Genomic DNA, 15,407 nt, shown 5'->3' on the forward strand with positions numbered 1-15,407 from the left:
CTGGTGGGTGCAATGAGTTACTGCAGAGAATGTGGCAAGAGAGCGCGAAGGAAGGAAGAGTCAGATGGAAAGAGTTCCCTAAAAGAAGTCAAAGGCAATATCGGTGCAACACAAGGCGAAAAGATTAAATAGTAATCTTTTCACACGCGCAAAAAAAAGGCTCGGGTGAAGTTTACAGCTGGATCTTGAAGAGAGTTGGCCCCAGTAAAGTCTGCTGCACTCCCACAGCCATCTCTACTGCAGCTGGCTGCTGTGAAACAGGAAGCTGTGGAAACTAACGGCGTGTTGGAAAGACGGTCCGAGTGTTCACGCCCATCCAGAGAGAGAAAGGCAAACTGATCCCTCCCCTTCAGCCAGAGCATTCCAGCAAAATTGGACTGCATAGTGCTCCAACACTATGGCCTCCCATGGTCACAAAGGTAAGGGGCTAATTCAGTAACACATCACTCCATTTTGGTCCTACAACAATCTCTTTGTCTCTCTCTCCCCCCCACCCCCATTTGTTTTTTCAAAGTTGCTGCTTGTGGAGTTTAGTGAATCACGTCTGTCTTTTCGCTTGGGAGGTTTTGTTTTTGCCATCTATTCGAATTTTAGATGTAAGGAAGTTTGGATAATATCTCTCTCTCTCTCTGTAAGCCTGGCTTGGCAAAGCTGCTCTGGTGAATTCAGACAGAGAGGTAGCTCAGCCTCTTCCAGTGAACAGCAGCAGCTCTGACTTCCTGGCTCCGAGTCTAACTGTCTGTGTTTGTCAGTAAACTGCTCAAAGTCCGTTAAATATTTAACTCTGCCTTTGCTGGGATCAGTCCCCAGCCACAGACTGGAGTTGCCAATTTTTCAATTAATTTCCTTGAATGGGGAAGTCACTTTGCAGAAATGTATTTTTTTGTTGTTGTGAATTTTTGTAGCCATTGAAATTGAGCGAGAGGAGGCCATTCAGTCCCTTGAACGTGCTCATGGCTCCATCACTACTTCCCCGCATGTTCTGAGGCGGGGCAGGGGTTGGCTGTGCATGAGAAATCATATCTTTTTCTGACTGAGCATTCCTCTCCCAGAAAAGGTTCTGAAAGGCTGGGGATTTGTGTGATGGTAATACTGCCTAGCAACAATCTAACTCTGAATAACCTGACGTGAAGGTTTTGTGTGAATAGCCATTGGTGGACTGCTGAGCATGGCGAGAAGTTTGGTCGTGGGTCCGAGTGTGATTTAACGGTGTTCAATGGGACATTGTTCTTAATGTTGTCCTTAACGTCTGTGCTCAGCACAAGATGAAGTTGTGAATTGCTATAATGTGCACCCAGACAGTGTGGTTTTGTTAAGGGCAAGTTGATTGTAATTGTAAATGTAGTGCACATGTTGTCATTTTTTTTTGATGAGGTAACATTACCTGAGGGCAATGTGTTAAATGATTTTCCAAAAGGTATTTGATGAAGGACTTTGGATCAGAGTGGTGCTGGAAAAGCACAACAGGTCAGGCAGCATCTGATGAGCAGGAAAATCGATGTTTCGGGCAAAAGCCCTTAGTCAGGAATGGAGGCAGAGAGCCTCTAGGGTGGAGAGATAAATGGGCGTGTGTGGGGCTGGGAACAAGGTAGCAAAGAGTACAGTAGGTGAATGGGGGTGGGGATGGAGGTGATAAGTCAGAGAGGAGGGTGGAGTGGCTAGGTGGGAAGGGAGATTGGCAGGTGGGACAGGTTATGAGGACAGTGCTGAGCTGGAAGGTTGGAACTGGGGCAAGGTGGGGAGAGGGGAAATGAGGAAACTGGTGAAGTCCACATTAATGCCCTGGGGTTGAAGCGTTCTGAGGCGGAAGATGAGGCGTTCTTCCACCAGGCATTGGGTGGTGAGGGAGCAGCGGTGGAGGAGGTCCAGGACCTGCACGTCCTCAGTAGATAAAGGATTTGTTAGCAAGATTGGAGAAGGGTTCTTGTGCAGTGGTAATGTACCTATCTCTGAGCCAGGAGATCCAGGTTCAATCTCACTTGCTCCAGATTTGTGTAATAAATGTCTATTTACAGTGTGAGTAAAAATATGTATGATTTCCATCATTAACTGGAGTCACTGCATGTGGTTTGTGTTGAAATCCATAAAAAAAATTGGTGAAGGCTTATTGCATGGACAGTGGTAATAAACAGCCCTTGTTCTGAGAGTTGCAGGTGAGGATTTCAAATAAATCTGTTGAACTATAACCTGGTGTCATCTGTCTTCTGACCTTGTCCACCCCAGTCCAACACCAGCACCTCCACATCATTGTTTAGAGAGGGAGAGTGGAGCTTCTCAGGATAACAGTGCAAGAACCTTTTGCTGTTTTGAATCTACATTTGTGACTTGGATTTGGGAAGGAAGACATGGTGCAACGTTAGGCTTTGCTGACTGCATGAAACTTTGAAGTGTGGTAAATGGGGCGAGGATTGTAATAGACTTCAAAAAAACAGAAGGAATTGAGCACAAAAAAAACCCCATTCTGTTTAAAAGAGTAACGGAGACCAAGTCTCCAGAATTATAGACTTTAAAAGAGGTGGCGGTACTAGAACAGAGAGAGCTTGCATGTTTATGTGGACAAATCTGGCGGCACATGTTAACTTAGTCTGAGATCTTTGTGTAAATATCGACATCGGGGTGCTCCGGTTTCCTCCCACAGTCCAAAGATATGCAGGTGAGGTGAATTGGCCATGCTAAATTGCCCGTAGTGTCCAGGAATGTGTGGGTTAGGTGCATGAATCAGGGGAAAAGTAAAGTAAATGGGGTAGGGGAACAGGTCTCAGGTCGGATACTCTTCGGAGGGTTGATGTGCACTTGTTGGGCTGAATGGCCTGTTTCCACACTGGGGATTCCATATTCTTAAAGGAAATAGGTTCTGCTAGCCCTATATAAAACACTATTTCAAATATTATGACTTTTTCAATACGATATGATGCAAAAATGATTGAATTTAACATCTACTTTGAAAGGGAGAAGTCCGAGACTAATGTTTTAAATCTACCTGATCAATTATGTGGGCATGAACAGTGATTAGAGTGTGGAAATGAATGGAACCACTAGGCGAAGGGATGGATCAGGAGTGATGACAATAGGGGGATATTTTAGAATATTTAGCCACTATATACCAACGGTGGAGAAATATTACGAGGGGAGAATCCAGCATTGTGGTTAAACTAAAGACGTTAAGGCAAGCTTCAAACTTGAGAAAAAATATAGATTTGCAAATAGGAATGGCAGTTCAGATAATTGGATGGTAATATTTTTCTTTGCAAGGCCCAGGATGCAGTGGTAGGATAATTGGACGCTATATAAAAAGATAGAGAATGACTAAAAATTAATCAGGGAAAGAAAGTAGTGCATGAGAAGTATTAAAATAGTTAATGAAGGTTTCGAGTTATTTCAACAGGAAAACAATAAGTAAAGAATTGGATATGCACAATTGATAATAAGAAAATGACCCGAAGATGTAGGAACGGAAATATGCCATTCAGTCCATTGAGTCTGCTTTGCCATCCAATGAGATTATGGTATTTCTGCTCATTCTCAGTCTTGAATTCACTTATTGACCCATCCTCCACAGCCCTGTGATAAAAAATTCCATAGATTCACCACCTTCTGTGAGAAGACATTCTCAAGGGCAACGCCTCACTCAGGTTGTGTCCTCTGGTCTGAGGGGGAGATCTTTCCACAGCTAACCTGTTAAGTTTCCTATCGTATATTTCAATAAAGTTACTTGTTGTTCTTTGAAACTCCACTGAATACAGTTCCAACCTATTCAAACTCTCCTCATAATATGGAAGCTTTGAAACCCTGCCCCCATATTCCAAATTGTTTATGTAAATGACAAACAACAGTGGACTCAGTCCTGATCCTCACACACCAGTTTTGTGGCAGCCCCAGCTTGTCACAATTTCTATCACTGACTTAGACTGGTGAAGCAATGGCATGTGGCGAAGTTTACATACTGCACAAAGATAAATGGGCAAGTTGTGAAGAGACTGTAAGTGGGATGAAGATGGATATACAGCACAACCTCAATTATCTGAACATCAATTATCCGAATTTTGGATTATCTGAACAAGATCTCAAAGTCCTGTATTAGGCAACTCAGCATTCAGTTATCGGTTAAACGGCATTGTGGTGTGCATTGCGGGATAACTGAGAAATGTTCGGATAACCTGCAGTTACCACTTGTTTACAATCAGATCGATTATCCGGACAAAATATGCCCTGTCTGTCTAGTTCGGATAATCAAGGCTCTACTGTAGATCGGTTGAGTAGCCAAATGAGGTTTCCTAAGGGGAACTGCGAAGTTTATCATTTCTTGTCAGGAAACATAACAAGATATATTGTGACTTAAGCAGAAACCGAGTGTGGAATTCTGAACTGCTGGGGGCTTTTGCTGTTCTAGTTTATGAAGTAAGTATGCACTTACAGCAATAATTAGGAAGGCAAATGTAATGCTGTCCTTTATTATGTGAGGAATTAAACATAAAAGTTTAATGATTCAGTTACACAGAGTACTAGGAGACCACATCCTGAACATTGACTGAAGTTATACTCTCTTTATTTAAGGCAGGATCCTGACTTGTACCTTGCAGATGCTGAATTGGTGTAGGGGAGTCAGAAGTTGAGTTACTCACTGCATATTCATAGCCTCTAACCTCCTTTTGTTGCCACTGGATGTGGTCATTCTGGTCAATGGTAATCTCCATAGTGTTGATAGTGGAGGATTCAATGATGGCAATGGTTAGATTTTCTGTTATTGGAGATGGTTACTTTCTAGCATTTGATGGGTACAAATGACCTACTTATGCTCCTAGGATCTATGCCCATATGCTTCAGGCTTTGACACTTTGGACAGCTGGTAGCTGGAGAGGTATCCGAACAGGGCAACATTTCACAGCCAATTACAGTGAAGTTGATGCCAATCAGTGCATTGTGTGCAACAACAGCATGGGTGAAGGCGAAGTCTCCATCGTTCCAGAGTACCACTGGGCTGCTGTCACTTAGTGAGAGACGACTAATGATGGTTTAATCTGAGGGTTACCATGCCTCAGGCATAGAGTGAGGTCAAGATGGTAGGTGCAGGAATGGAACCCATGCTGTTGGCGTCACTTAACATTGCAAACCAGCTGTCTAGCTAACCAGCCCCAATGACACAGATAACATACTGTTAGGTGCTGGATTTACTCACTAGTGTTTTACACTGTTTGCCTTTGATTCTCTATCAACCCACACCAGAGCCCAATGAATAAATACAGACTGAGAGATTACACGTCATAGAGGCCGAGCACCTGAGCTCACATCTGCACAAGAGAAGGGCCGACTGATGAGTAATTTTTGTTTGTCTTGATCAGGGACAAGTTTTGTACTGAAACTGACCAGTGATAACAGATATGTTTCATAAAGAGAGATGTGGCAGCCCTGTTCTGTCAATGACAAACATCTTACTTATTACTAAAAGGGAATTTCTGGAAATCTGAAAACACGGTGTGAGCTGAAGAAACTTAGCAGGTCTAGGGAGAGAGAAATACAGTTTGCCATGACTTCAAGAGACGGATAACAGCCAGAGGTCATGGTCAATATTCACATTATCAAATGTTTGAACAGGGCAGATCTTGACCTGCAGGACATCTTCTGTGGAAGTGGGAACGAATAGCTGGAAATACTTCCTTCAGTAAACAAGTCAAAGATGCAACAGTATGAACATAGATTTCTGAGGTGTTCTTCTGGATTGAGTGAAATGTTACAATGATGTAACTCCTAAATCCACAGCTGGTGACATGAAAGTTTCCTGTCTGTGTATTTGAGTAACAATTAAATATATAAAAAAATAAAATGGATCAATGAACCACCCTTTAAAGAGAGTTGTAACTGTCATGGTTGAGCTGAAGGCTTTGGCAATAATTGTTGGCCTCACCAGTGACTCCACACCAATGGATCAATTAAAAAAAAATTATCTAATTTAAACAATTAACAGACACTTTGAAGTATGGTATTATAGATTTTAATGAAATGTGGCTTAAAGACAGGCAGAGAAGTCTCATGGCTGTGTCCCTACCTCAGGATGAGTAGGTCTGGGTTCAAGACCCACCTGCTCCAGAGATGCATGTCTGAACATGCTGCTTAAAAATAAATTTAAAAGGAAGGCAAGAAAATAGCGCAATAATCTTGGTTACAGGCTCCTCAGTCAGGAGAAAGGAAAATCAATATTTTCTGACCAACCTGTTCGGAGAGGTGTTAGGACACACCTCCTGAGCAGGAGAAACATGGTCTTCCTAGGCTTTGCCTGAGGCTTACTGAAGAAGTTACCTAGTAGGGTAACGAAACGTCTGGAAATGAACCTTCCAGCTCAGCAAGCAAACCTACATCCAAGATCTCAACCTGAGCTACAAATTGTCTCAAAACTCGCTAAGGTGGTCTTTCTAGCTCAAAGGACACTACCATTGCATCACAAAATGCCCCTAAGAGAATGGAAAACCAATTAGGAAGTGGGAATTGGTTAACCACTCACAGCTTTGAGGTGGGATGATCTGTAGGAAGGGATGTCAAATTGTCTGTGGAGGAACTGAGGATATAAGGGGCAAATACATTGCTGGGTGGGTGTTATAGAGCCTCTCTCCAATCCGAGCAAGATAGATTTGCCGACGGGCAAATTGCTGAGAAGAATGGGGCCAACAGTTGGCTGCATACTCCAACTGCCCTAATATTAACTGTGATAAAATCAGTATACACTCAAGGTCTTCAGCCAATGCTGTGTGTAACCAGCCCAACAATAGAATTGTAGCAATTCTGGATTTAGTTTTTAGGAATCTGCGAGCAAATTTAAAAAAAAATGGAGAGGATGCAGAGGAGATTTGCAAGAATGTTGTTTGGAATGGAGAGTTGGAATGATGAGGAAAGGCTGCCTCTGCAACAGAGGGAAGAATGGGCGGACATTTAATTGAGTTATGTAAGACCAGGATGAAGATGAGTAGAGTGGATGGAAAGGGCCTGTTTCCCTTTTTGACTTTGGTGGGGAGCGGGGAGAAGCAAGGGCTTAGATTCAGAATAGTTGTAGAAGGATTAGAAAGGAATTGGAGGAGTTCCTTTTCAGACAGAGGTTGGTGGTGGTCTTACCTATCAACAGATTTAGAAAGTGTCAGTTCCAGGACTGCTGTCTGAGAGCTGAAGAGAGAGAATTAGATGCTTAGCTCTTTCTTGGTCAGAACAGACAGATGTGTTGACTAACCTCAGTTCTCACTTGACATTTCTGTGATTCCATGGATGACAGAAGGAAACAAAGCGGACCCACGAGGGTTTACGTTATGTCGATTATGTCTGTCTTTTTGGACTGGAGAAGCTGGGGCAAGGTAAGCTAACACGGTGGCTCACTGGTTAGCACTGCTGTCTCATATTGCCAGGGACTCTGGTTCAATTCCACCCCCCCATAACTGTTTGCGTGGAGTTTGCAAGTTCTCCCTGTGTCTGTGTAGGTTTCCTTCCACAGTTCAAATACGTAGCCATTACAAAAGAGAGAATGCTAGAAAAGCTAAGAAGTCTAAAAATTGATAAATCTTCTGGTCCCGATGGGCTACATCCTAGAGTTCTGAGGGAGGTGGCTGAGGAAATAGCGGAGGCATTGGTTGTGATCTTTCAAAAGTCATTGGATTCAGGAAAAGCCCCAGATGATTGGAAAATCGCTGTTATAACCCCTTGTTCAAGAAAAGATCAAGACGAAAGATGGAAAATTATAAGCTGATTAGCCTAACCTTGGTTGTTGGTAAAATTCTAGAATCCATTGTCAAGGATGAATTTTCTAAATTCTTGGAAGTGCAGGGTCTGATTAGAACACTTCAGCATAGATTTAGTAAGGGGAGGCCATGCCTGACAAACTGGTTAGAATTCTTTGAAGCGGTAACAAGTAGGTTAGACCAGGGAAATCCAGTCTATCTCGACTTCCAAAAGGCCTTTGATAAGGTGCCTCATGGGAGGCTGCTGAGTAAGGTGAGGGCCCATGGTGTTCGAGGTGAGCGACTGGCATGGATTGAGGTTTGGCTGTCTGACAGAGAGCAGAGAGTTGGGATAAAAGGTTCTTTATCGGAATGGCAGCCGGTGACAAGTGGTGTCTCACAGGCTTCAGTATTGGGACAACAACTGCTCACTTTATATATTAATGATCTGGATGAAGGGACTGGAGGCATTCTGGCAAAGTTTGCCAATGATACGAAGTTAGGTGGACAGGCAGCTAGTCCTGAGGAGGTGGGGAGGCTACAGAAAGATTTAGACAGTTTAGGCGAGTGGTCCAGGAAATGGCTGATGAAATTCAATGTGAGCAAATGTGAGATCTTGCACTTTGGAAAAAAGAATACAGGCATGGACTATTTTCCAAACGGTGAGAAAATTCATAAAGCCAAAGTATAAATAGATCAGGGAGTGCTAGTCCAGGATTCTCTCAACCTTAACTTGTAGGTTGAGTGCACGATTAAGAAAGCGAATATAATGTCATTTATCTCAACAGGGTTGGAATATAAAAGCAGCGATGTGCTTCTGAAACTAATTAGGCCCCATCTAGAATACTATATCCATTTTTGGGCCCCACACCTCAGGAAGGACATACTGGCACTTAATGTGTCCAGCAGAGATTCACACAATGATCCCTGGAAGGGTAGGCCTAACATGTGATGAACGGCTGATGATGTTGGAATTGAGTTCATTAGAGTTTAGAAGGTTGAGGGGAGATCTAATAGAAACTTACAAGATAATGCAACGCTTCGAAAGGGTGGACTCTGGGAAGTAGTTACTGTAAGGCAGGGAGACTAGGACCCCTGGTGTACCCCTGAATTAGAGGGGATCGGTCTAGAATGATAGTGAGGGCACGTGGAATTCATTGCCATGGAGTGTAGTGGAGGCCAGGACATTAAAATGTCTTCAAGACAGATTGATAAATTCTTGATCTTGCAAGGAATTAAGGGCTACGGGGAGAGTGCGAGTAAGTGGAGTTGAAATGCCCATCAGCCATAATTAAATGGCAGAGTGGACTCGATAGGCTGAATGGCCTAACTTTCACTCCTATGTCTGATGGTCTTATGTGCAGGTTAGGTGTTTTGGTCCTGCTAAATTGCCCATTGTATCCAGGGATGTACAAGCTAGATGGGTTAACCACGGGAAATACAGGATAGTGGGTGGGTCTGGCTGGCCTGCTGTTTGGAGGGTTGGTGTGGACTGATGGGCCCAATGGCCTGCTTCCATACTGTGGGGATTCTGTGAAAATCCTGAAGGACCTAGATCATGTAAACAAAGATATTGCTGTTTCTCATCAACAGGAAACAGACTATGAGGGAAAATGCTGTTCTTTAAAACAACAGATTCGGATTTGGAATGTGTTGACTGATCGTTGACTGTGACCTTCAGGACTTGGCCACCTTAATCAGTCATGGTGCTCTGAGCCACTCTGCCATCGACATTGAGGTCAACCACTCAGAGTTCATTCTTTTTACCTCATTGCTTCCTCCAAGTGGTGCTCAACACAGAAGGTAGGGCACTCGGGGTAATCAGCAGGAGGTTTCCTTTCCTATGTTTGATCTGATTCCATGAAACTTTATGGGTTCGGAGTCTGTGTTGAGATCTCCTAGGGCAACTCCTTCCCGATTGTATACCATTATGCCACCATCTTTGCTAGGTCTGTCCTGGCAGAGGGACAGGACATAGTGATGATAAGGCCTGGGTTGCTCTTTTTGTGCATGATCATTGCCTAGCACTTGTGTGGTATGAATGTTGAATGTTGTCTCATTCCTGCTGCAAGTAGGACACGCTTGTTCTTTATCCCAGGAGCTCTGAAGAGACATGAACACTGTGCAAATGTAGGTGAACACCCCTTCAAAACCACACCAGCCCATACACTTTCAGCATTCCCTGTCCCAATTCACTGGGGTCAGAATCTGGAAATCCAATCCTGCGATTCCTGGAGTTTTCACAACAGCTAAAGGTATTTTTTTTGAAGGACACAAAATTCAATTTACACACAATTTCCCTGATTTTCAGACCCAGCTTGATAGCAAGAATGGTTTCTGCACTGAAGAAGAATGACTGTTTATAAGAATTAATTACTGTAGCTGCATACAAACAATTATGGCTGTCAGCATAGATCACTAGTTAAACTCTATAGCCCCCTTGTGCACACAGATACAGACATAAAAGTGGTGTGATGGATGTAGAGGAAATGGGAGCACTCTTCAGTGATTTCATAGAATCCCTTCAGTGTGGAAACAGGTCCTTTGGCCCATTGAGTCCATATGGATCATCTGAAGAGCATCCCATTCAGACAGGCCCTCCTCACCCTGTCCCTGTAACCCTGCATTTCCTACAGTTACTCCACCTAACCTACACATCTTTGGACTGAGAGAGGAAATTGGAGCACTCAAAGAAAACCCATGCAGGGTGAAAATGCAAACTCCACACAGATAGTCACCCAAGGATGGAATCGAACCTGAGAATCCCTGGTGTTGTGAGGCAGTAGCGCTAACCACTGTGGTGCCCCGATCTCTGATCGCAGGATCTGATGAGGTGGTTCTTGTTCTGACTAAAATGATGTTTTTCTGCCTTCTCTCTCTTGATGCTGCCACTGGTTTTCAGAAAGTGGTTGGTTCATACATAAATTCATAGAGGTGTACAGCACAGAAACAGATCCTTCGGTCCGACCTGTCCATGCCGACCAGATATCCCAACCCAATCTAGCCCTACCTGCCAACACCCGTCCCAAATCCCTCCAAACCCTTCCTATTCATATACCCATTCAAATGCCTTTTAAATGTTGTAATTGTACCAGCCTCCACCACCTCCTCTGGCAGCTCATTCCATACACGTACCACCCTCTGCATGAAAAAGTTGTCCCTTAGGTCTCTTTTATATCTTTCCCCTCTCCCTTAAAGCTTTGCCCTCTTGTTCTGGACTCCCCCACCCCAGGGAAGAGACTTTTTCCACTTATCCTATCCATGCCCCTCATAATTTTGTAAACCTCTATAAGGTCACCCCTCTGCCTCTGATTCTCCAGGGAAAACAGCCCCAGCCTGTTTAGCCTCTCCCTATAGCTCAAATCCTCCAACCCTGGCAACATCCTCAAATCTTTTCTGAACCCTTTCAAGTTTCACAACATCTTTCCGATAGGAAGGAGACCAGAATTGCACGCAACATTCAAACAGTGGCCTAACCAATGTCCTGTACAGCCGCAGCATGATCTCCCAACTCCTGTACTCAATACGCTGACCAATAAAGGAAAGCATATCAAATGCCTTCTCCACTACCCTATCTAACTGCGACTCCACTTTCAAAGAGCTATGATCCTGCACTCCAAAGTCTCTTTGTTTAGCAACTCTCCGAGGACCTTACCATTAAGTGTATAAGTCCTGCGAAGATTTGCTTTCTCATTTATCTAAATTAAACTCCATCTGCCACTCCTCAGCCCATTGGCCCATCTGATCAAGATCCCATTGTAATCTGAGGTAACCTTCTTCACTGTCTACTGCACCTCCAATTTTCATGTCATCTGCAAACTTACTAACTATACCACCTATGTTCATATCCAAATCACTTACATAAATGATGAAAAGTAGTGGACACAGCACTGATCCTTGTGGCACTCCACTGGTCATAGGCCTCCAGTCTTAAAAACAACCCTCCACTACCATTTCTGCCTTCTATCTTTGAGCCAGTTCTGTATCCAAATGGCTAGTTCTCCCTGTATACCATGAGATCTAACCTTGCTAACCAGTCTCCCATAGGGAATCTTGTTGAATGCCTGACTGAAGTCCATTTAGATCACATCCACCACTCTGCTCTCAACAATTGTCTTTGTTACTTCTTGAAAATACTCAATCAAGTTTGTGAGACATGATTTCCCATGCACAAAGTCATGTTGACAACCCCTAATCAAGTCCTTACCTTTCCAAATACATGGACATCCTGTTCCTCAGGATTCCCTCCAACAACTTGCCCACCACTGAGGTCAGGCTCACTGGTCTATAGTTCCCTGGCTTGTCCTTACCACCTTTCTTAAAGAGTGGCACCATGTTAGCCAACCTCCAGTCTTCTGGCACCTCACCTATAAGTATCAATGATACAAATATGTCAGCAAGTGGCCTAGAATCTTTAAAGGTTCCTGAATTTTCAGTGTAAAGCCACAGTTTACTGCAATTGGTGAAACTTAAATAACTTCTTTTTATTTTATCAGACTTAAAAATAGCTTTCAGTGCAGAGAATAGATAGAGTGGCTGAGTTGACAGAGACCTGTTGGCTTCTCACTCTCTTGTACACAGCTCCCAAATCATTCAGCTTTCTCAGAACCATCTGAGGAACCAACATACAGATGAACCTCGATTATCCGAAGGACACGGGCAGGAAGTATTTCATTTGGTTAATCAAATGCTAGATAATCGATGCCGGATAACATCGTTACCCACGCATCGGGACCTTGTAATATTGTTCAGATAATCTGAAATTCAGTTAATCGAATGTTGGATAATCGAGGTTCCTGTGTAGTTGTTGGCAAGCAAAAGAACTTTCTCCTCTAAGTGGTCAGTCCACAGATCAGTATGCGACTTGTCAGCTGAATCTCCATCTGTATACCCCTTGGTTCCAGCTTGTTTGCAAACTACACTTTGACTACTGCTTAAAAAGCAGCTGTGTAAACAATGCTTAAATGAGCATCAAATTCCTTGCTTTCCAATAATGCAGCTCTCTAAGATTCTTCTTTTCCCATTTAAGTTGAAAATTAAAAATACTGAGAAATAGAAAGAAGACATGGAGTTATTCCCGGCCCTCATCAAGTCAGGAACTGCTTCAAAAACATTCAAGAATCTTGGTTAAACCAGCTTGCTGAAAGGTGGTCCAGCCACCACCTTCCACTCTCTTTACAACTGAGGACCAGTAGCAGCAGTGTATACTATCTACAGGATTCACTGCAGCATCAAGTCCACTTCTCACATCCCATACCAAGTAGAAGCTTATGGGTACCAGAAATATGGAATATTACCACTTGCAACATACCCTGCAGGCCTAACCTCCCTGTCCTTGAACTCTGTTGTCCTTCCTTCACTGTCATTGGATCACCATGCTGGAGCTGCCTTCCTAACAGCACTGTGGGGCTGATGTTTGATCCAATGTATGTTGATTCCAGCCTCTGGTGACTGTCTATGTGGACTTTGCATGTTCTCCCTGTGTCTGCGTAGGTTTCCTCTGGGTGCTGCAGTTTCCTCCCTCAGTCTAAAGATGTGCAGGCTAGGTGGATCGGCCATGCTAAATTTGTCCCGTACTGTTCAGGCATGTGCAGGCTAGGTGGATTAGCCATGGGAAATACAGGGAGATGGTAGAGTTGTGGGTCTGGCTGGGATGGTCTTCATGTGTTGGCGCTGACTCTTTCTGCATTTGTAGGGATTCTGGATAAGTGCAATTCCAACAGCCTGGAATTATATCTTTGGGCCAGTGACAGTGAAGGAATATAAGTCTGGAATTCCTGTTTTGACAGTGCTTGGAGTGTCCCTCCACCATATGGTTTACAGTGGTTTAAGGAGACAGCCCAGCTTCTCAAGGACAACTGGGAATTGTAAACGAATGCTAACCCAACCAACTATTCCATGACTGAATAAGACATGGCATTTGGTCAAGTTCTTCACGAGGTTATTACCAATAGCATGAAATATTTTTAAATTTTCAATGACTCTGCGTTCCATTCAGAAACAAGAACCCATTGGAAAAGTAATTAATCCATGGTTAACTAAAGTGATTTAGGATAACAGTGGATTAAAGGATTGCCAAGATTAAGTCTGAGAATTGGGTGAGTTTTAGAAAAGCAATGAAAGAAGAACTCAAAAAGACAGAATTGAATATGAGAGGGAGAAATGTAAAGACAAATTCTTAAGAGTTATCAGAAATATGCCAACGGCCCCCTCCAGGCAGAGACGGGAGAGATTTCAAAAAGAAAATAAGAAAAAGCAGAGACAAAGTGAACGCAGAAACATTGGGAATATTTCAGAAACAGTGGGGAACGAAGGGTTTAATGAGAGTACAGAGTTGATATTGACCTGGATGTGCTAAGTTGTATTCCAGAGGGATCTGATGAGTTCTCTGTAATTTGGATGAGTTAGGACTTATATGCTAAATGGTAGGGTCCCAGGAAGTTTTGCTGAACAAAGAGACCTTGGAGTGCAAGTTATTCTTGAAAATGGATTCTGAGGTCGACAGGGTAGTGAAGAAGGCATTTGGCATGCTTACCTTTATTGGTCAGTGCATTGAGTATAGAATTAAGGAGGTCATGTTGTGGCTGTATGGGATGTTGGTTATGTCACTTTAGGAATACTGTGTTCAATCCTGGTCTCCCTGCTATAGAAAAGATATTGTTAAATGTACAAAGGTGCAGAAAAGGGGTTGGAGGATTTGAGCTATAGGGAGAGGCTGAATAGGCTGGGGCTGTTTTCCCCGGAGCATCGGAGTCTGTGGTGGTGACCTTATAGAGGTTTATGCAATCATGAGGGACATGGGTAGCGTAAATACACAAGATATTTTCCCACGGTGGGGGTGAATCCAAAACTAGAGGATATATGTTTAGGGTGAGAGAGGAAAGATTTACAAAGAACTAAGGAACAACTTTTTGATGTAGAGGATAGTGTGTGTATGGAATGAACTGCCAGGGGAAGTGGTGAAGGTTGGTATAATTGCAACAGTTAGAAGGCATTTGGATGAGTATATGAATAAGAAGGGTTTGGTGGGATATGGCCAAGTGCTGGCAAATGGGACTAGATTGATTTAGGATATTTGGTTGCCATGGATAAGTTGGACCAAAATGTCTGTTGCTACATCTTTGACTCTATCTGTGAATGGAAGTGTGTATGTGAGTCTTTGAGAGATGCCAGGCTCCATATTTTGTGTAAAATGGAAAGTTAGAAAGGGCAGTGGACAGCAGAACAAACAGACTAAACTCCAGCAAATGGTGTTCAGTGCGAACGGGTACAAGGGGATTTGTTGGGTCTTGGGAAGATAATCTAAAATATATTATCATCTATAAATGACGAGGAACAAAAGTGAAACCAAAAATATTCAACTATATTTCAGTAGGTATGGAATGCGAGGAAAAGGGCAGCGATGTTTGAGTTGTGCCAAAACCTAGTCAGAGCACACCTGAAGCACTGTATGAAGTGTTAGATGCCCGAGCTGAGGAACTATGCACCACCCTTGAAAATACTTCACCTTCACGTGACCAGAATGATACCAGAGGGAAGGTTGAAAGATGCAGGCCTGATGTAGTGAAGGAAGTTTAATAGTTGATCTCATTGAGATGTTTGAAATGATAAAGTGACGTCGTAAGACAGGAGAAATGAGTTCACCAATTGGCAGATAAAGAACATTATCTTAAGATTAAAGTTTGGCTATTTTGAGATTAAATTGAGAATCAC

The 15,407-nt window shown here is 43.2% G+C and overlaps 1 protein-coding gene across 1 annotated transcript in view; it reads left to right on the forward strand.

The window, feature by feature from the left end:
* Positions 1-374: 374 nt before the first annotated feature.
* Positions 375-15,407, forward strand: part of LOC132821636 (lactosylceramide 4-alpha-galactosyltransferase-like) — a 72,630-nt gene continuing 57,597 nt past the window's right edge. Inside the window, exon 1 of the mRNA XM_060834344.1 lies at positions 375-419. Within this exon, the coding sequence (XP_060690327.1) occupies positions 398-419 (22 nt within the window). The 5' untranslated portion in view covers positions 375-397. The remainder of the gene's footprint in view (positions 420-15,407) is intronic.

The sequence above is a fragment of the Hemiscyllium ocellatum genome, chromosome 13 (genome assembly GCF_020745735.1).
Source record: "Hemiscyllium ocellatum isolate sHemOce1 chromosome 13, sHemOce1.pat.X.cur, whole genome shotgun sequence".
Classification (NCBI taxonomy): Eukaryota; Metazoa; Chordata; class Chondrichthyes; order Orectolobiformes; family Hemiscylliidae; genus Hemiscyllium; species Hemiscyllium ocellatum.